This window comes from Stegostoma tigrinum, chromosome 36 (genome assembly GCF_030684315.1).
Source record: "Stegostoma tigrinum isolate sSteTig4 chromosome 36, sSteTig4.hap1, whole genome shotgun sequence".
Taxonomy (NCBI): Eukaryota; Metazoa; Chordata; class Chondrichthyes; order Orectolobiformes; family Stegostomatidae; genus Stegostoma; species Stegostoma tigrinum.
In genome coordinates this window covers 18,062,294-18,084,587 of record NC_081389.1, presented here as the reverse complement: position 1 = coordinate 18,084,587, position 22,294 = coordinate 18,062,294, and the positions used below count along the sequence as shown (strand labels likewise).

The 22,294-nt window shown below is 46.4% G+C and overlaps 2 protein-coding genes across 3 annotated transcripts in view; both read right to left on the bottom strand.

The window, feature by feature from the left end:
• The window catches only part of LOC125446788 (sorbitol dehydrogenase-like), a 67,183-nt gene extending 65,021 nt beyond the window's left edge, over positions 1-2,162 (bottom strand). For both annotated transcript variants that reach the window (XM_059640210.1, XM_048520603.2), the window contains exon 1: positions 2,063-2,162. The gene's annotated coding sequence lies outside the window, so the exon portion shown is untranslated. The remainder of the gene's footprint in view (positions 1-2,062) is intronic.
• Positions 2,163-16,082: 13,920 nt separating this feature from the next.
• Positions 16,083-22,294, bottom strand: part of LOC125446752 (sorbitol dehydrogenase-like) — a 69,728-nt gene continuing 63,516 nt past the window's right edge. The window contains exons 9-10 of the mRNA XM_048520524.2: positions 20,737-20,858; positions 16,083-16,404 (exon numbers count right to left, since the gene is read on the bottom strand). Of these exons, the coding sequence (XP_048376481.1) occupies positions 16,113-16,404; positions 20,737-20,858 (414 nt within the window). The 3' untranslated portion in view covers positions 16,083-16,112. The remainder of the gene's footprint in view (positions 16,405-20,736; positions 20,859-22,294) is intronic.

Below are 22,294 nucleotides of genomic sequence, written 5' to 3'. Positions count from 1 at the left end.
TGAATGGCCTTCTTCTGAGTCATAACAATTCTGTGCAGTGTGATTGTCATGGCTCCTGTTCAAAGCTTTAAGGGGTCTACTCCTTAAATTTTCTAGTTAAGGTTTAATGCCAACCTTCAGCCATGCAGTGAGCAGATGGACTGATAGGAGAATCTTACTGACATACTCACAGGTCTACACCAAATGTAGCCCATGAAGTGGCATTGCACTCACAGCCTCTAAGATTGATGCATAATGCCAGGATTAAAATACAGGCAAAACGCAAATCAGAACATTACCAATTGGAATTATAAATTTGGTATATTTTCCATTAATCTACATTTTTGGGCTCTGTCTCCTTGCCATGTTAATTGGCCGTTTTAGGTATCAGTGACAGAATCATTCTCACTGCTGAACATCGAGAACGGTGGCATCATGGTTATGCTAACGCTTTTGTAACCCTGAAGTTCAGGCTCTGGAAGCAAATCTCACCACAGCAAGCCAGGGAAACCTGAATTTGGCTCATTATCAATGGAATCAACAGCTTGTATCGCTAATGGTGACTGTGTAAAATGCCCATCTGGTTCACTAATGGGAAGGAAACAACCTCATCCTTACCTGGACTGTATATGACTCCAGTCCCACAGCAATGTGGCTGACACCTTAACCGCCCTCTGAAGTGGCCTAGGAAGCCACTCAGTGATGGGCATTGTGTAATGGTCTTACCATTGGTGCTCACATCTCATGCATGAATTAGATTTTGTGAAAAAAAAACAGGCAGGCCAGTTCCAACGGCCCAGAAGAGAACAGAGTGGAGAAATTGCTGTAGACTATGTAACATCAAGACCTATGCTAAGAACTGGGCTTGTCAGTTGAAATCCACACCGTATCCCAGAACTCAAATGGAGAAGCTCCAGTAGAACTGCTGCAGTTTCGCCAGCACTAGGCAGACTCTCTGACCCACACCAGGCCACAATAGCCAGCAGGCACGCTGACCTGCAAGCAGGCAGTGAAGGACCTGATGACTACATCCCAGTAAATGGCACTGGTCACATCAACCTGAGTCACTGGCCCACACCAGCACAGACAATGACAGTCACTGACTCACACTGAGTACCATCCAGGCAAGTAAGTGACCCACAAAGGGCACACCCAGAGTAGTTAGGGTTGGAGTAAATGTCTCATACAGGGCATTGTCGAGTCGGGGTGGGGGTAGAGGTCATTAGACACCGCTGTGGGGCACATTCTGGGCGTTAACTGGCCGACACCAGCATAAAAAGCGGGTGGGTGGGGCAGTTCACAAGCCACAGTGAGACAATCTGAGGGAGGAGCAAGGTTCACTGACTCAGAGTGGACACAATTCAGGTGAATTTCTGGCCCACAGTGGGAACTGTCCTGCGTAGAGGGGTCAGTGGCCCACACTGGGCATAGTCCAGGTGAATTTCTGACTCACACTGGATACAGTCCTGAGTGTGGGGGAGGGGGAAGATCAGTGACCCACACTGGGCATAGTCCAGGTGAATTTCTGGCCCACAGTGGACACAGTGCTGATAGGGGATCAGTGACCCACACTGGGCACAGTCCAGGTGAATTTCTGGCCCACACTGGACACAGTGCTTGTAGGGGATCAGTGACCCACACTGGACACAATCCAGGTGAATTTCTGGCCCACACTGGACACAGTGCTTGTAGGGGATCAGTGACCCACACTGGACACAATCCAGGTGAATTTCTGGCCCACACTGGACACAGTGCTGATAGGGGATCAGTGACCCACACTGGACATAGTCCAAGTGAATCTCTGGCCCACACTGGACGCAATTTGGGGAGAATGGGTCACACTGACCGAGGCGGTCCGATGATACGATCCGAGGCGGTGCGGTGAGAGGTCAGTGATCGACATTGTGGTCGCGTAGGAAGGATGACCCAGACAGGGGGTGAGGTACGGGACAGGATGTTCCCCCGGCGCCCCCCAACTATCCGCCTGCCCCGAACAACAGCAGCAGGCCCACAAAGCTGGGGAAGGAGGCGCAGCTGAGGGTGGGGACCGCGGGCAGTAGCTGCGCTGCGGCAATTCCTTTACCAAGAGCTGTGTGTGTTCCCTCTGTGTCTCACTGTGGGAGCAGAAACTACGCCGTCACCCCCTCACCATCCACAGGCTTACTGCCAGCCCCACCCCAGCCTTGCCCTGATTGGTCACAACGCCACAATTCCGCTTTCTATAGGCCAAGCGCTACAACACCCCCTGTTTCGTATTGGTCAGTTTCACTGTCAATCATAAGGAATTGTTACAGTTTGTTATTTGGAAAGACTGTAACATTTGCCTTCCTGCTGTATTCTAGGAAGCAAATTTTTGCCCCGGTTCCCCTTTATCAATTGATCGATTTATTTCTTTCGATCTCGACTTGCAGTTCCATGTTTTCTCAACTTAATTCATTCCCATGTTAGTACACGACATGCAAAGTATACCATTTGTACAGAGGTTGGGGGGAAGGAAAGAAAAGTCACACTTCCGCGAAAACACCTGTCAGACAGGTTTGTCGAACTGAGGGACGGGGTAGTTGGTTAGTTCAGTTGGCTGGACGGCTAGTTTGCACTATAGAGTAATGCCAACAGTGTGGGTCAGCCCCTACTCCCAACCCGCCCAACTATAGCTACATGCTCAGATAATGGGAACTGCAGATGCTGGAGAATCCAAGATAACAAAGTGTGAAGCTGAATGAACACAGCAGGCCAAGCAGCATCTCAGGAGCTCAAAAGCTGACGTTTCGGGCCTAGACCCTTCATCAGAGAGGGGGACGGGGAGAGGGTTCTGAAATAAATAGGGAGAGAGGGGGAGGTGGACTGAAGATGGGTAGAGGAGAAGATAGGTGGAGAGGAGAGTGTAGGTGGGGAGGGGATAGATCAGTTGGGATGAGGTTAGTAGGTAGGAAGTGGAGGTGCGGCTTTGACATGGGAGGAGGGGATAGGTGAGAGGAAGAACAGGTTAGGGAGTTGGGGATGAGCTGGGTTGGTTTTGGGATTCATTAGGGGGAGGGGAGATTTTGAAGCTGATGAAATCCACATTGATACCATTGGGCTGCAGAGTTCCCAAGCGGAATATGAGTTGCTGTTCCTGCAACCTTCGGGTGGCATCATTATGGCACTGCAGGAAGCCCGGGATGGACATGTTGTCTAAGGAATGGGAGGGGGAGTTAAAATGGCTCTCGACTGGGAGGTGCAGTTGTTTATTGCGAACCGAGCGGAGGTGTTCCGCAAAGCTGTCCCCAAGCCTCCGCTTGGTTTCCCCAAAGTAGAGGAAGCCACAACAGGTACAGCGGATGCAGTATACCACATTGGAGAATGTGCTACATGCTGAACCTTCCACTCTTCAGCTCTGATGGAGAAAAACAGACTTAAAGTTTTAAGGGTGATGACCTTTCATCAGAACAATATCGAAGCAATCTGTGGATGTGCCTGTTCTTTCTAGCAATTTTCCTCAGGGTCTCCAGCAAGTTGTTTTATCCTCATTGTCAGAAGACAGCAGTCGGGGAATGGAGAAGTTGAAGTACAATCAATGATTCAAGACAGTGTTAATTGCTACTTCTTATCCCAAGTTTAACCTATGGAAACACAGGAAATAGGAGCAGCTGTAGGCCATTAACCTCTTAAGCCTGCTCCTCCATTCAACAAGATCATGGCTGATCTTCTATCTCAGTGTGATTTTCCCACACTATGCTCACATCCCTTCATATCCCTGATCATCCAGCCAGCCATGTAATGGGATGGCAAAAGCAGGAGCTGTGAGAGCAGCTGTCAAAATTCCAAAGTGGCCATTGCCCCTCAGAGATCGTGACACTAAAATTTAAGCTGCCAATCCCACTTGGGGTCCTGAACCCCACTTTGGGAAGCCCAGCCTTTGGGAGTTGATGTGCTGAGAGTAGTATCTTTGCTCTCTGGTGAATTAGTGTGGGATTCTGAATGTGGAGAATAAATCATTCTAATTTGAAGCCGTAAATGCTGCTTGATGCATGTGCTTAAAAGTTCTTGTTTGGCACAATGTGGGCTACAGTCCTGAGCGAGTAGCTACTGTTTTGTTGTTTTATTTTTTAATTAACTTATGGGATTGCTGGCTACGCCAGCAGTAATTGACCATTCCTATTTTCCCTTCAGAAGGTGGTGATGAATTGCCTTTTTGAATCGATGTAATAGGTAGACCCGCAAAGGAGTTCCAGGAATTTGATCCAGTGACATAAAAAAATGGTGATATATTTCCGAGTCAGGATGGTGAGTGGCTCGGACGGGAGCTTTCAGGTGGCACTGCTGCCCTGGTGCTTGTCATGGGTTTGGGCAAGTGATATATAAGTAGCATTGGTGCATTTCTGCTGCGCCTCTTGGAGGTGGTACACACTGCTGCTACAGAGCACTGGTGGTGGAGAGAGTTAACATTTGTGGATGTGACATCAATCAAATGGACTACTTTGGTCTGGATGACATCAAGCTTCTTGAATGTTGTTGGAGCTGCACTGATCCAAGCAAGTTGGGTATATTCCATAACACTCCTGACTTGTGCATTGTAGATGGTAGATGGGTTTTGGGGAGTCAGGAGAAGATGAGTTACTTACAGCAGGATTCCTAACCTCTGGTCTGCTTTATAGCAACAATATTTTTAATGACCAGTCCAGTTCCGTTTCTGGTGAATGGTAACCCCCAGGATATTGACAGTAGGGGAGTTAGCAATAGTAATGCTAATTTAGCATTATGGAATGTCAAGGGGTGATTGAAAAATATATTGGCCTTAGAGAGAGTCTAACGTAGGTTTCCAAGAACGATACCTGGACTTAAGGGGTTCTGAGGAGAGACTATACAAATTAGGTCTGTTTTCCCTAGAATTTAGAAGGTTAAAGGATAATCTGATCAAAGTCATCAAGATTGGGAAGACAGGAAAAGATTGGGTAGTTAAAGATAAACAATTTCCACTGGTTGGAGATTCTAGAACTAGGGGGCATTGTCTGCACATTATTCAGGAAAGATGTTAGGAAGCACTTAGTCATGAGAGAGTCATACAGTATGGAAACAAACCCTTTGTCCAACCAATCCATGCCAACCATAATCCCAAACTAAACTGGTCCCACCTGCCTGTTCCTGGCCCATATCCCTCCAAACATTTCTTATTCATGTACTTACCCAAATATCTTTTAAACATTGTAACTCTACCTGCATCCACCAGTTCCTCTGGGAGACACAAGCGCCTCTCTGTCCAAAAACATTGCCCCTTGTGTCTTTGTTAATCTTTCCCCTCTCACATTAAAAATATCTCCCTAGTCTTGAAACCCCCACCCTAGGGGAAAGACAACCGCCATTCACCTTATCAGTGCCACTCATGATTTTATAAACCTCTATAAGGTCACCCCTCTACCTTCAACGTCAGGTGATAAAAGTCGTTGGAGGTTGAGGGGTGACCTTATAGAGATTTATAAAATATTCTACACAAAAAAGGGTGACAGATGTTTGGAACTCCCTTCCACACTCCTGATCCTATGCATCTATCTTCTGAGTTACATTGGAGATGGTCATTGTCTGGTATTTGTGTGGTGCTAGTCACTTTCTCTTTGTTGCAATTTCTAGGTGTCCAATACAACTAACAAGTTGGTTTCAAACATCTTGCAGCAGATGTGCAACCATCGCTTACCTGCTGGAACAAGACAGTGGATGAACTGGTTGACTCCCTAAAGAACTGTGCAATGTATGGAGTAAAACAACGTCAAGGTCACACAGTGGATCAACATCAACAACAAAGTCAACATCCACAGAAACAAAAACAATTCCGAGTTACTGGTCATTCCCAGTCTTGATTGTGATTGATTTATTGCTCATAGGGTTCGGCATCTCCAACACAGGCCGAAGGGTTCTGCATTAAATACCCTGAATGTGTGCAGTCATAAGGACAAGAATGTACCAAGTAGGACAACGGGGAATTAAGATTTCAATGAAGTTGAAATGATGGGAAGGATTGACCTTTTTGGGAGGTAGAATGGCTGCTTGAGATTTGTGGTTCTAGGTGGGGATGACATTAACTCCGTATTAAACATATCATGGATCATGGAGATTAGAGAAAGAAACATGACACAGTTTATTTAAAGTTACCAGTCTCATGGCCTGTGTATCTATTTTAAGATACACTCAGTTTACCTTGGTTTATGAGTAAGAGAAAAATCAATACTATTTTACAGTAACAAATCAAATTGTTTGGAGTGCTTGAACCCTACTCTCTAACCATTAACTAAAAAGGTTTTCAAATTGGCTCAATTGTTTGAGTCAAACATTGCAATAGCTGTGTCTTTGACATCAAGAGAACCTTCTTATTGCTTGCATTACTTCCTTTTCCTTGAGAAATCATGATATCCTTTCTTAGAATCCCTATAGTGTGGAAGTAGGCCATCCAGCCCATCAGGTCCACACCAATCCTCTGAAGAGCATCCCACCCTATCCTTGTAACTCTGCATTTCCCATAGCTAACCCACCCTAACCTGCACATCTTTGGACTGTGGGAGGAAACTGGAGCATCTGGAGGAAACCCATGCACACATATAGAGAATATGCAAACTCCACACAGACAGTCACCTAAGGGTGAGATCGAACCCAGGTCCCTGGTACTGTGAGGCAGCAATTGCTAACCACCTAAGGCTGCAGGATGATTGTGCAGTTTCTGTAGATGGCCCCAGAGCCTATGTCCCCCACTTTGCTTTGTGGGAGGGTGGTTCAACCTGGTCTCAAAGAAGTAAAGTAGATTTCTCTAGGTATTTTTGCTGGACTGTTAATCCAGAGACCCCAATAATGATCTGGGGACCCAGGTTTGAATCCTGCCATGGCATATAGTGGAATTTGAATTCAATAAAATATCTGGAATTAAGAATGTAATGTAATGATGACCATAATTCCATTGTCGATTGTTGCAAAAACACATCTGGTTCACGAATGTCCTTTAGGGAAGGAAACTGCCATCCTTACCTGGTCTGGCCTACATGTGACGCCAGACCCACAGCAATGTGGTTGACCCTAAACTGCCCTCTGGGCAATTTGGGATGGGCAATAAATGCTGCCTGGTCAGTGATGCCCTCATCCCGTGAATGAATTTTTTAAAAAATCTGGCTTCAGGAATGTCAATGCAAAGTAAACAGAAAGATGTTTCTCTGACCAGCAGAGGACAACACAACAAGTGCCTTTTTATAGATGCAGTGAAATGTCTTATGACTGCACCAAATTTGTCGAAGAGAACCTCATTGTACTAATGTAACCTTTATATTTCATGCACATCCAAAGTATGGAGACTTGTCCAGATTCCCAGTTTGACACACTGGTGGAATTTCCGGCATTTTCCTAGATGACTATTGCTGGCATCTTATGGTAATTGCCACCTCTGCCAGCATGTGTTAGTACACTGCCACAAATCCACATGTCTTTGCTTTATCTCAGATATATCCAGTGATTAGTCATCAAGGGCACACTACTGTAGAGTATCTACAGAAGCAGCAGTGTTCAGAGATAACAACAATGTTTGTTGTATGACAGCAATAAGCAGAACTACATTTGGTCGGGTAGAATGACTACCACCTTAGGAATCTGGTACAGAAATACATGCTGTCTCTGAATACTTGTCTCATGTACCGGCTGAGCGTGGCATCAGCAGAATGGGTGCAGCTCAATGTAACACGAACATTAACTCCTTCAAAATTATTGCCTTATTCAACAAAACTGAGTCAAGACTCAGGACTTCACCAGTTTCAAAATCTCCCCTTCCCCCACTGCATCCCTAAACCAGAGATAATGGGAACTGCAGATGCTGGAGAATTCCAAGATAATAAAATGTGAGGCTGGATGAACACAGCAGGACAAGCAGCATCTCAGGAGCACAAAAGCTGACGTTTCGGGCCTAGACCCTTCATCAGAGAGGGGGATGGGGTGAGGGAACTGGAATAAATAGGGAGAGAGGGGAAGGCGGACCGAAGATGGAGAGTAAAGAAGATAGGTGGAGAGAGTGTAGGTGGGGAGGTAGGGAGGGGATAGGTCAGTCCAGGGAAGACGGACAGGTCAAGGAGGTGGGATGAGGTTAGTAGGTAGCTGGGGGTGCGGCTTGGGGTGGGAGGAAGGGATGGGTGAGAGGAAGAACAGGTTAGGGAGGCAGAGACAGGTTGGACTGGTTTTGGGATGCAGTGGGTGGGGGGGAAGAGCTGGGCTGGTTGTGTGGTGCAGTGGGGGGAGGGGACGAACTGGGCTGGTTTAGGGATGCAGTAGGGGAAGGGGAGATTTTGAAACTGGTGAAGTCCACATTGATACCATATGGCTGCAGCGTTCCCAGGCGGAATATGAGTTGCAGTTCCTGCAACCTTCGGGTGGCATCATTGTGGCACTGCAGGAGGCCCATGATGGACATGTCATCTAGAGAATGGGAGGGGGAGTGGAAATGGTTTGCGACTGGGAGGTGCAGTTGTTTGTTGCGAACTGAGCGGAGGTGTTCTGCAAAGCGGTCCCCAAGCCTCCGCTTGGTTTCCCCAATGTAGAGGAAGCCGCACCGGGTACAGTGGATGCAGTATACCACATTGGCAGATGTGCAGGTGAACCTCTGCTTAATGTGGAATGTCATCTTGGGGCCTGGGATGGGGGTGAGGGAGGAGGTGTGGGGACAGGTGTAGCATTTCCTGCGGTTGCAGGGGAAGGTGCCGGGTGTGGTGGGGTTGGAGGGCAGTGTGGAGCGAACAAGGGAGTCACGGAGAGAGTGGTCTCTCCGGAAAGCAGACAGGGGAGGGGATGGAAAAATGTCTTGGGTGGTGGGGTCGGATTGTAAATGGCGGAAGTGTCGGAGGATGATGCGTTGTATCCGGGGGTTGGTAGGGTGGTGTGTGAGAATGAGGGGTATCCTCTTGGGGCGGTTGTGGCGGGGGCGGGGTGTGAGGGATGTGTTGTGGGAAATACGGGAGACGCGGTCAAGGGCGTTCTCGATCACTGTGGGGGGAAAGTTGCGGTCCTTAAAGAACTTGGACATCTGGGATGTGCGGGAGTGGAATGTCTTATCGTGGGAGCAGATGCGGCGGAGGCGGAGGAATTGGGAATAGGGGATGGAATTTTTGCAGGAGGGTGGGTGGGAGGAGGTGTATTCTAGGTAGCTGTGGGAGTCGGTGGGCTTGAAATGGACATCAGTTACAAGCTGGTTGCCTGGGATGGAGACTGAGAGGTCCAGGAAGGTGAGGGAATGTGGTATACTGCATCCACTGTACCCGGTGCGGCTTCCTCTACATTGGGGAAACCAAGCGGAGGCTTGGGGACCGCTTTGCAGAACACCTCCGCCCAGTTCGCAACAAACAACTGCACCTCCCAGTCGCAAACCATTTCCACTCCCCCTCCCATTCTCTAGATGACATGTCCATCATGGGCCTCCTGCAGTGCCACAATGATGCCACCCGAAGGTTGCAGGAACTGCAACTCATATTCCGCCTGGGAACGCTGCAGCCATATGGTATCAATGTGGACTTCACCAGTTTCAAAATCTCCCCTTCCCCTACTGCATCCCTAAACCAGCCCAGTTCGTCCCCTCCCCCCACTGCACCACACAACCAGCCCAGCTCTTCCCCCCCACCCACTGCATCCCAAAACCAGTCCAACCTGTCTCTGCCTCCCTAACCTGTTCTTCCTCTCACCCATCCCTTCCTCCCACCCCAAGCCGCACCCCCAGCTACCTACTAACCTCATCCCACCTCCTTGACCTGTCCGTCTTCCCTGGACTGACCTATCCCCTCCCTACCTCCCCACCTACACTCTCTCCACCTATCTTCTTTACTCTCCATCTTCGGTCCGCCTCCCCCTCTCTCCCTATTTATTCCAGTTCCCTCTCCCCCCATCCCCCTCTCTGATGAAGGGTCTAGGCCCGAAACGTCAGCTTTTGTGCTCCTGAGATGCTGCTTGGCCTGCTGTGTTCATCCAGCCTCACATTTTAGCATCCCTAAACCAGCCCAGTTTGTCCCCTCCCCCCACTGCACCACACAACCAGCCCAGCTCTTCCCCCCCACCCACTGCATCCCAAAACCAGTCCAACCTGTCTCTGCCTCCCTAACCGGTTCTTCCTCTCACCCATCCCTTCCTCCCACCCCAAGCTGCACCCCCATCTACCTACTAACCTCATCCCACCTCCTTGACCTGTCCGTCTTCCCTGGACTGACCTATCCCCTCCCTACCTCCCCACCTATACTCTCTCCACCTATCTTCTTTTACTCTCCATCTTCGATCCGCCTCCCCCTCTCTCCCTATTTATTCCAGTTCCCTCCCCCCATCCCCCTCTCTGATGAAGGGTCTAGGCCCGAAACATCAGCTTTTGTGCTCCTGAGATGCTGCTTGGCCTGCTGTGTTCATCCAGTCTCACATTTTATTATCTTGGAATTCTCCAGCATCTGCAGTTCCCATTATCTCAAGACTCAGCCTGTCTGTTCTTCATAAGTGACCTGCAAATGTAACAGGAAGGTACCTTGAGGGGTTGGCAAGGGCCACTCAATGTCTGTAAACAAGCAGTTGGTGCCTATGGATTGTGCAGAGATAGCAGTTGGGCTTAAGCGACATGGAGATCTTTTGGAGCAAGCAGCGAGCTGAAGTCGCCAGGCCCCTGCTCTGATTTCCATGCCGTTATTTCTTACAGCTCGTTTGGAACATTTGGTAAGAAAGTACGTTGAATATTAATAAGGTCTTTTTCTTTGCAGAATGGGTATCATATTTTTTTTTAAAAACTGTGCAGTCCTGTATAGAAATCTAACTAATATAACTATACATAATTCAACATTGATAAAGATTTTTTGTAGCTGATTAAATTAGGCAGATATGCCCAAATGTTAGTTTGCAGAATATAAAACAGGATTTTATCCATTCATTTAGAACAAACACTTAGGCATAATACCCCCCTCCAAAAAAAGACAACCATTATATGTACATATCAAAGAGTGCCTAGAAAGTCCACAACACATTTGGAAATCCTTCTAAAGCCACTTACATTCCCTAATTTATTGGTGTTGCTTAATCTGTCAGGCAACTGTACAAGATCCTTATGGTACCTATCAAATTAGTAGTTTCAGCTGAGATGTCTCAGTCCTTTCAAAATTTGTGTCTTATTCCCAAGAGTTTTACAAGGCAAGCAGTGAAAGAAGAAAATATCTAAGGAGCACCTTTGAGATTTCAACAAGAAATGAATGAATTCATCTGCTGGCCATGGCACAGATGTAGATGGGTTTCATCGAGTGTGTTGAAATATTTTGTACAGTTCAGATAGCCTTGTTGCCCTTTAACAATCATTGACAGCACTGGTCTTTTGGAAGAAAGCATTTGCTTTCACATGCTAGGTACTTCCAAGCTTCAAATTAATACCCTAATTTGTGTTGCACCCATCAGACACAATGCAGTGATCAGAACTTCAGATAAATATACAAATAGTTCTGGATTAGCCTTCTTTAGTTTGAAAAGCGGTGAACAAAAAAGTAGCACTTTTGATATCTTCATTATTGCTGTGTAAAAATTCAATGTTTTAGTTTATAATACCATGGACATGATATTGCTTAAATCATAGTAAGGCAGCAAAGCAAGAAACTGACCTGTTGACCTTATGCATGTTTAACAACTTATAGTTACACTATGTTGTAGAAATTCTTACCACTTCTGTAGATAAATAACAGAAGGAAAATATAAATTGTTACTAAGGAGTATGGGGGCACAATTTGCATCACCTTCTTCTGGGTTCATGCAAAAGGAATGCAGAAGTGAAGGTTAACAGCAGCTCTTCTCTTTGTAAAACCCCTGTTTTTCAGATTTTTAGAGAGGTTCCATGATGTTTAAAATACAGCAGCATGGTGACTGACTTTGCAAAATACATTTGTGAGTACGCTATACACTCAAACAAAAACAAAAACACTTTCTTGCTCCTTGTACATTTCTGGGTAATGTAACCACTGGACACCACAGCTGAGGTGTTCCCAAGATTAAACTGATCTGCACCCAGGTGCCAGGTTCTCTAAAAACGTGCAAGAATCGGATTATGTAATGTGCTATAAAAATGACCTGTAAGTTAAAGCCCTTTAAGAGACAGGCGGAGCCAAAGGTTTCAGTCACTCTTGGGCATTGCAGTTACAGAGTTTCTCTCTCATGGGTGGCATGGTGGTTCAGTGGTTAGCACTGTTGCCTCACAGTGCTGGGGATCTGTGTTCACTTCCAGCTGTATGCGCGCGTGTGTGTGGAATTTTTATGGCTTTCCACTGGGTGCTCCAGTTTCCTCCCGTGGTCCAAAGATGTGTGGGTTAGGTGGATTAGCCAAGGGAAGTGGGTATGGGTGGGATGCCCTTCAGAGAGTCAGTGCAGAGTTGATGGGCCAAATGATCTGTATCTTCCACTGTCGGTGTTCTATGAGTTGGGCCATCAAGAAGATATTCAACAAGATATAATCCCCTTTAAATGGCAATCACTGCTTCCCAGTGAGGAAACACCTAGTGATCAGCAAAAGCAGAAAAGGTGGAGTGAGCTGGTCCTGACAAAGTACAATACAGCACAGGAACAGGCCCTCCAAGCCCTCCCATACTAAAACTGTCTTCACTGACAGGGTCCACATTCCTCTTTTCCCTTTGTCTTCATGTATTTGTCCAGGTCATTCTTGAATCCTGCTCTTGTGTCTGCTTCCATCACATCCTCTGGAAATGCATTCCAGATACTCATCGCCCTTCATGTGAAAACGCACATCTCTTTTAAACACCAACCCCTCCCCCCAACCCTGCACCTTGAACATGTGTCTCCCAGTAATTGACCCCTCCACACTGGGAAAAAGCCTCATTCTTTCCACTCTATCCATGCCATTCACAATCTTATCAGGTTGCCCCTCAACCTGCTGCATTCCAGTAAAAACAAACCTCTCTGACGAAGGGTCTAGGCACGAAACGTCAGCTTTTGTGCTCCTGAGATGCTGCTTGGCCTGCTGTGTTCATCCAGCCTCACATTTTATTATCCCAGTCTATCCAACCTTTCTTCCTAGCTAAAATCCCCTATACCAGGCAACATCTTTGCAAACCTAGAAATGGAGCTCACCGGGCTTCTCGTATGATTCTCCCACAGATTTCACCATAGTCCAAGTCACTCAGACCCCGCTAAGATTCCACCTCATTAAATACTGTCACTGATGACTGTTAGGGAGGCAAACCCTTACCTTGCCTGGTTTTCATGTGACTCCCAAACCCACAGAAATGTGATTGACTGAATGGCCCTCTCAGCTGGCTGAGCAAGTCACTCAGTTCAAAGGGCACACATCCCACGGGAGAGTTAAACGTAAAAGCGGCTGACTGGGTGGGAGTCGGGAACAGGCAGATATACGAAGTGAGAAGAGACACATTTTTTAAAAAATAAGTTAGCTCCATAGCTGCTTGCCAAGTAATTACACAGGCAGACTTACTGAATGACCCAAAAATGTACGACCTCCTTGAGCCTTCTGTTTATGAAGCAATGGAGTTTGAAAGCTGAATCTCTCCTTTCTTGACAGCTATACAGACGTCTGGAGTAAAAGTTACATCTTCCAACAGAGCTGGGATCATAACCACTGCTCTTGGTTTTAACATCAGATCTGGGAGTGTTCCTGCTCCTTTCAGTCAAAGCTCATCTTTTACTTCTTTATCTGTCACACCTCCCTCCTCAAACCATCCCCTCCAGTTGCTGTCCCCCATCATTCATGTTGTCATTTACATTAACACTGCGTCCCACCCAGCACAGGATCTTTCCTGTAGCTCGGACATCCCTCCCCAGCACCAACAGTTGCTTTTAATCTGTGGCATCTCTTAAGCTTTCCTCCAACTGCTTAAGGGGTTCAGTTGGCTGGATGGTGATGCAGAATGATGCCAGCAACGCGGGTTCATTCAATTCCTGAACTGGCTGAGGTCCCCTTGAACGGCACAAGGAGTCTGTCAGGGTCAATCCCACCATGGGCCATGTCTCTCTCTTTCTCTCTCTGTGATGAGAGAACAGCCTCTCAGACAATAGTGACTTTCATTTCTAACATTTCATAGAATCCCTGCAGTGAAAGCAGACCATTCAGCCCATCAAATCCACGCCAACCATCCAAACAGCATCCCACCCGGACTCAGCCCCCTACCCTGTCCCTGTAACCCTACATTTCCCATTGCCAATCCACCTATCCTGCATAACTTTGCACTGTGGGAAGAAACCAGAGCACCCGGAGGAAACCCACACAGACACAGGGAGAATGTGCAAACTCCACACAGACTGTCACCCAAGGGTGGAACTGAACCCTGGTCCCTAGTGCTGTGAGGCAGCAGTGCAGCCCTTCATTTCCTGCTCACAGTTCAGAATTCCAGTGTCCACTGCTGTCTCTAACATCCTTCCACCAACAATTAACATACAATGAATCAAATCCATTCAGGATGCGGGGTTGGTTTCAGATTATGTGATGGCTGGTGACCAGGCCGTGAGAGATAGCTTTCTGCTTCGGGTGCTCTAGCTGAAAAATGGGCTCCAGGGTTTGTCATTTTCCTTTGTGAGACTACCCAGCTGCTATTGCCACTGATCCAAACTGTGGTGCATGCCAGCTCACAAGTGATGTCTCGTCAGTTGTCAGCTATTATCTACCCAAACGTGCGATAATTAGTGCGTTGGGTTTTATTGCAATCATCTTTGAGGCAGACCTTTTGTGTGTCCACCTGGCCATTTGGATTCGGCTGTCATTCAGCATCTGCAGTGGTTTGCCTTTCATTTCAAATTCCGCCCAGTTGATCCTGTCAACCTTCAGTTTTATTTTAAAGCCTGGAGCATGGCTCCAAGCTTAATGGCTAATTCTTCACTTCAATGGAAATTTTTTTGTCGATTTTCCTCTTGCAAAGTGCTTCAGGATATTTTACAATAAAGACGTATAAAGTGGCTGCAGCATCTGAGCAACCATCTGACTGTGCAAGTGTGTCTTGCAACTATGAATGGGCTGCCTTAGAGTCACTCAGATGTATAGGATAGAAACCGGCCCTTCAGCCCAACTTGTCCATGCCAACCAGATATTGTAAATTAATCTAGCCCCATTTGCCAGCATTCGGCCCATATCCTTCTGAACCCTGGATAATAAAATGTGAGGCTGGATGAACACAGCAGGCCAAGCAGCATCTCAGGAGCACAAAAGCTGACGTTTTGGGCCTAGACCCTTCATCAGAGCCTTCTGAACCCTTCCTACTCATGTACCCATCCAGATGCCTTTTAAATGTTGCAATTGTATCCGCCTCCATAATTTCTGGCAGCTCATTCCCAAACACACACCACCACACTCTGAGTGAAAGGTTCCCCCTTGGGTCCCTTTTAATTCCTTCCCCTCTCACCTTAAACCTACGGTGTCTAGTTTTGCACTCTCCTAGCCTGGGGATTAGACCTGGGCTATCCAACCTATCCATGCCCCTCATGATTTAATAAGCCTCCATGAGGTCACCTCTCAAACTCCAACGCTCCAGACAAAAATAGCCCCAGGCTATTCAGCCTCTCCCTATAGCTCACACCCTCCAACTGGCAACATCCTCATAAATCTTTTCTGAACCCTTTCTAGTTTAACAATATCCTTCCTATTGCAGGGAGACCAGGATTGTATGCAGCATTCCAAAAGCAGCCTAACCAATGTCCTGCACAGTTGCGGTTCTTGTACTCAATGCAGTGATGAGAAAAGGTAAATGCACCAAACACTTTCTTCACTATCCTGTCTACCTGCGACTCCACTTTTAAGGAACTATGAACCTGCACCCCAAGGTCTCTTTGTTCAGCATCACTCCACAGGACCATTAAGTACATTACTCCTGCCTTGATTTGCCTTTCCAAAATGCAAAACCTCACATTTATCTATTTTAAACTCCACGTGCAACTTCTCGGCCCATCAGCCCGTCTGATCAAGGTCCCGTTGTACCTCAGGTAACCTTCTTCACTGTCCACTGGACTGGGGAATTGGAGAATACAATGGAATAATGAAGTTTTACCAAACACGAGTCTTAGAAATGCAATCAGAGTGTTTATTACAGACTTGGGAGCAGCTACTTGGTGAAATTGTAGTCCACAGGTCTGTGCTGTGTGTGTGTCACACCCCGTGGGTGCAATAAGCAAGTAAATTAGCGACCGGCAGTGCGCCCACAATGTTCTTTCTGCTCTTTCTGCAATTGCTGACATTGCTGCTGGCACTGCTGTAACAACTGCTGACACTGTTTCTGGCATTCTTCGAGTGATTTGGACTGTTTCTGTTCCTTCTTTTCTGGCTCTTCACACTGTATAATCACCTTGAGTGCTGCACCTTTCTTCACCAACTCAAATGCCTCGATGGCCTGGTCCAGTGGGAAGCGGTGTGTGATCATTGGTTTCACGTCCACCTTCTTTGAAGCCAACATGTTTATGGCCGTGGGCCACCTTTAAAATAAAAGCCACAAAAAACATGAGATGAGCGATTGGCACCTATTTCCCATGCATACCCTACAATTGGTACAAACTGGAACGATTTAAAACTCATACTCCAAGGTCCATTTCATTGATTCCTATTAGAACTGGGCTTCACAAAGTGGGATTACACAGTGTGGAGCTGGAGTAACACAGCAGGCCAGGCAGCATCAGAACAGCAGGAAAGTTAAGGAAGGTCCTGACCCGAAATGCCAGCTTTCCTGCTCCTCTAATACTGCCTGGCCAGGTGTGTTCCTCCAGCTTCACACTGTGTTATCTCTGACTCCAGCAATGGCCAGCTTAGTATTTCTCCACAAAGTGGGAGCTAGGACACCACGTGGAGGCCACCTGCCCAAATCTTGGCAGTTCCGAGCTCCAACACCGGAATGGGTGTCATGGATCTCTGACAGCGTTGTACCAACTGTGCTCCCACTCTAGCAGACAAGCTCCCACTTTCACAGACACCCCAAATCCTTCCATTATGCACTTCCCCACCCGATCTCACAGGTTTCACAGAGAAGCTGCCACACGTTCCAAGTCCTGAAATGGGGCCACAGTTCATGGAGCACCATATGATAATGATATCTACAAGACGCACTGTGGAAATTGATCAAAGACCATAAGACAGCATTTTCCAAACCCACGACCACTTCCAATTAGAAGGACAAGGGCAGCAGATATATGAGTACATCACCACCTTCAAGTTTCCCTCCAAGCCGCTCACCATCCTAACTTGGAAATATATCGCTGTTCCTTCACTGACACTGGGTCAAAATCCTGGAATTCCCTCCCTAATGGCAGTGGGTCAACCCACAGCAGGTGGCCTGCAACGGCTCAAGAAAGCAGCTCACTACCACCTTCTCAAGGGCAACTAAGATAAGGACAGGCAAGAAATGCTGGACTAGCCAGCGATTCCCACATCCCACAGATGAATGAGAAAAGAAATACTCCCCTCATTTAGAATCTCATACTCAGTTACTGGAGTCCAGAATTTACCACAACCTTATGTTTGTATGATAAGCTGCTCTTTCAAAGCCAGCAATGATCAGTTTCAAATTCAATGACCTAGCACCTGCACTTTAAAAAAGCAGATTCACCCAAACACTTTTCTGCTTCTGTAAATGCTACATCTCAGGCTAACATTTTCTCAGGTTGAGCAACGGACATTGTAACCAAATAAAGAACAAAAGTATGAATTTCCCAAATCAGTGTTGTTTCCCCCACCAGTACAGGTGTCTGGGCTTTGGAATAGAATGAGTACTTGAAAAAAGATTTTGATCTGGACTGCCTGACTCATTAGAAGACAGTAACTGGGAGATCTGATTTGATCATCCTTTTATTTCAATATATGTAGGATCAAATAGTCTAGCACTGCTTGGAGGTCATCACTCTCTTTGACAGCCTTTTGTCTGTCTTCTTCTGATTTGGTACTTTACATGTACAGTACCTGAAGGACTTTCAGTTAATTAACTTCAGCAATTGTAGAATTCCAGCTGCATCTTAAAGAATTTAGAGGGCTATGGGTCAAACATTGGTAAACGGGACTAGATTAATTTAGGATATCTGGTCAGCATGCATGAATTAGACTGAAGTGTCTGTTTACATGCTGTACCTCTCTACGACTGTATTACTAAATACACCAGCCTCAATAAATACTGGAACATGAAGAATATATTTTTGAAGCTGTCCTGAGGAAGGGTCACTGGACCTGAAACGTTAACTCTGCGCTTTTTTCTTCACAGATGCCGCAAGACCTGCTGAGCTTTTCCTCCAACTTTGTTTCTGTTCCAAATTTATGAAGCCGTCTGTTTCACATTTCTGTCTACTTGTAGAAAATAAACAGCACCTTGATAATTACCCACTTTAATCAACATTGCCCGTCTGGTTTATATCAAAGTGGCTAATTATCAAGGTGTACCCGGTGCGGCTTCCTCTACATTGGGGAAACCAAGCGGAGGCTTGGAGACCGCTTTGCAGAACACCTCCGCCCAGTTCGCAACAAACAACTGCACCTCCCAGTCGCAAACCATTTCCACTCCCCCTCCCATTCTCTAGATGACATGTCCATCATGGGCCTCCTGCACTGCCACAATGATGCCACCCGAAGGTTGCAGGAACAGCAACTCATATTCCGCCTGGGAACCCTGCAGCCGTATGGTATCAATGTGGACTTCACCAGTTTCAAAATCTCCCCTTCCCCTACTGCATCCCTAAACCAGCCTAGTTAGTCCCCTCCCCCCACTGCACCACACAACCAGCCCAGCTCTTCCCCCCCACCCACTGCATCCCAAAACCAGTCCAACCTGTCTCTGCCTCCCTAACCGGTTCTTCCTCTCACCCATCCCTTCCTCCCACCCCAAGCCGCACCCCCAGCTACCTACTAACCTCATCCCACCTCCTTGACCTGTCCGTCTTCCCTGGACTGACCTATCCCCTCCTTACCTCCCCACCTATACTCTCTCCACCTATCTTCTTTACTCTCCATCTTCGGTCCGCCTCCCCCTCTCTCCCTATTTATTCCAGTTCCCTCTCCCCATCCCCCTCTCTGATGAAGGGTCTAGGCCCGAAACGTCAGCTTTTGTGCTCCTGAGATGCTGCTTGGCCTGCTGTGTTCATCCAGCCTCACATTTTATTATCTTGGAATTATCAAGGTGTTACTTTTTTGCAAGTGATTAGCATTGTTTTATTTCAAACACAGCACGAAAAGCCAACTGGTTCCTGCAACAGTCAAAGGAATGGGAAACTTTCAGAAAACTGGTAAAATCCAATTGTGAAATTATGTTAAAATATTCTTTTGAGAAGTTCTAGTGTAACTTTAATAGTGAAGAGATAGCCACCATTTTAAAAAGAGATAGCCACCATTTTAAAAATGAGAGAATAAGTTGGAAAATTTAACATATTAATTACTTATCCTTTTTCTTAATCGCTGCAGGTAGGCATTGCTGGCAGGGCCAGATTTTATTGGCCATCTCTTAGTGCCCAGAAGGCAGTTCAGAGTTAAATGCCTACAGATGGACCAAGTAAGGATGGAAAATTACTTTCCCCTGAAAGACATTAATGGCACTTGACAGATTACGTGGCCCCTTTCAAAAGACTTTGGATTCACGGATCATGACGCCTTGTTGCTATTCCAGAGCTCTTGCTTAACAACAAACATTTTCACCCAGCTGTTGGTGGGTAGTGGAGGTTGGAAACCTTACAAGCGTTAAAGTATTCAAGGACGTGGGACAGGTGCAGGAACAAAAGCAAAGTTGCTGGAAAAGCTCAGCAGGTCTGGCAGCATCTGTGGAGGAGAAAACAGAGTTACTGTTTCAGGTCCGGTGACCCTTCCTCAGAACTGGAAGTTGGGATTGACGCACTTTTAGTGGTAATTATGTCAGTGTAGTACGAGCACATGAATGTATGCGTTTAGTTGCCTTCTTTAGTGAACCATTGAACTGAACACCAACAGTCTGGTGTGAACTTATTACTCATCACCCCACAGCATAAAACCTATTCACTATCCTGCAATAGAAAAGGCATTTCTGCTATGGGTTATCTCTACCAATGGCTCCAAATATCAGAGAGCCACTAATTAATCCAAGAAAGTATTCAGGAGAAACATGGTGCGCAGCAAGAAGCTAGAATATGCAACACACTTGCATAAGAATTGCCCGTGATAAGTAGCACAGATGCAGGTAAGGGATAGTTAAGCGAGTAGATGAGAAACAGGAGCAGAAGGTTGAGTTAAACGGAGATCAACAAAACCAATTGGGAGGAAATTCCTGCACAGCAGAAAGCCAACATAAGCCAACATAAATAAATTGCTCCTGACAGTGCTGGAAATTAATGCCCTCCCCCATTGAGATGATTTTGTAAGCAACTGGGGCATTTTATCAGACCAGGAATCCTACCACCTTCTCTCCACTACCTTGATTAACTTTGGACAAGAAGCCCAGGCCTAATCACTCAAAGTCAATGCTAAGCCATTAAGTGGTCATTTACTGGCAGGCAGGGCTACTAAACAGGAAAGAAAAGCCCTGGGCACATTTCCACAAGAGGCAGCAATGAAATGCAGTCACCTGGATCAAATTCTACCCTTTGTAATAAATGCAGCAGCACGATGGGGGTTTTTTGTGGCACAATGGTACTGTTCCTACCTTTGAGCCAGGAGGCTCAGGTTCAAATCCCATCTGCCCCAGGTGTGGGTCATACTGAATCTGAACACGTTGAAAAGAAGTAGGTAAATAAAGCCGCAACCTAACAGGAAACATTCATGGGCCCATAAATTTTTTTTATTGCAAACTACCTATGTTTGCCACTTACGTGTTACAGTATCTGAATATTCCTCGGATATCCAACTCACGTGCTGTTGCAGTTAACAACGGGGCAGACGTGTTTGTGTTGCCCAGACCAATCAAAACCAAAACACCTCCTGGCTTGGTCGCCTTAAAAATAAGACAAATTTAGAGTTGAGAAATTCTTAAGACATAAACAAGGTAGCTCTATAACTCTCACTGTGCCATTGTTGGATATTCTAAGTCTACATTTAGCTATAGGAAGAGCCCGGAAAAGGTGCATGTATGTTTTCCCGATAATTAAGCTGGGCGTAATTATCAGCAGTGTACAACGTGGCATTGACACATTACTAACACACAAACTGTGGCACAGTGGCTCAGTGGTTAGCACTGCTGCCTCACAGTGCCAGGAACCCTAGGTTCGATTGCAGCCTTGGGTGACTGTGGAGTTTCTGCCTGTGTCCATACGAGTTTCCTCCAGTTTCCTCCCATGGGCCAAAGATGTGCATTGGTGGATTGGCCAAGCTAAATTGCCCTGTAGTGTCCAGGGCTTTGAAGGCTAAGTGGATTCAGCGAAATGCAGGGTTACAGGGATTGGGTGGGGAGTGGTGGATCTGGGTAGGATGCCCTTTGGAGGATTGGTGTAGACCTCATGCGTCAAATGACCTACTTCCACACTGTATTCTGGACTAATACCTGGAATGAGTGAATTGCCATATGAGAAAAAGCTAGACAGGTTCGGCCTGCAGAAGAATCCGAGGTGACTTCATTGGGATCTTAAAGGGACTTGACCAGATGGATTTGGAAAGGATATCTGTGTGGGCGTGCTCCAGTGCAAAGGTTAAGTAGATAGGCTACGAGGAAAATGTAATGTTCAGGGATAGGGTAGGGGGTCGGCTCTGGGTGGGATATCCTTCGGAGGGTAAGTGTGGACTCGATGGGCTGACTGGCTTACCTCTGCATTGTAGAAATTCTCTGAAATGGATTTCACTGAAGGCAAAGTTAACATGAACATAGATCAGGATACTTTCTAACTGACAGAAAGCTAAAAGCAGGGGGAGTACAAAGAGAAGTGGGCATTTAAACAGTAATGAACATAGGGTCAATGGATGAGAGCCTTTATATCTTGTGGGCTAAAATACTAGGAGGTGGAAGTCTGTCTTCAAATATAAATAAAGCTACACATAGAGCAGTTCTGGGCAACACACACGAAGAAGGATATGTGATAATGGGAACTGCAGATGCTGGAGAATCCAAGATGAAGGATATGCTTATCTTGGAAAGAATGAAGTGTGGGCTTACCAGGATGATACCTGAAAATGTAGGGGTTAAATTATGATGTGAGGTTACTCAAACTTGTAACACTTTTGGGTCACCAGAAAAGTAACCAGAAAAGTCAACAATTTGTAAGATAAACCCAACTAGTTGTCAAATTCAAGGGCTCCTTGCGCAGTCAGGTCTAAACATACATGTGATTGTATATACCACATGATTGACACTTGGTCCCCTTTGGGACAAGGCATTTAGTTTCCCCCAGGAATTAATGGAGAAGCAATAGATGCAGCTTTACAAAGAAAAACACAAAG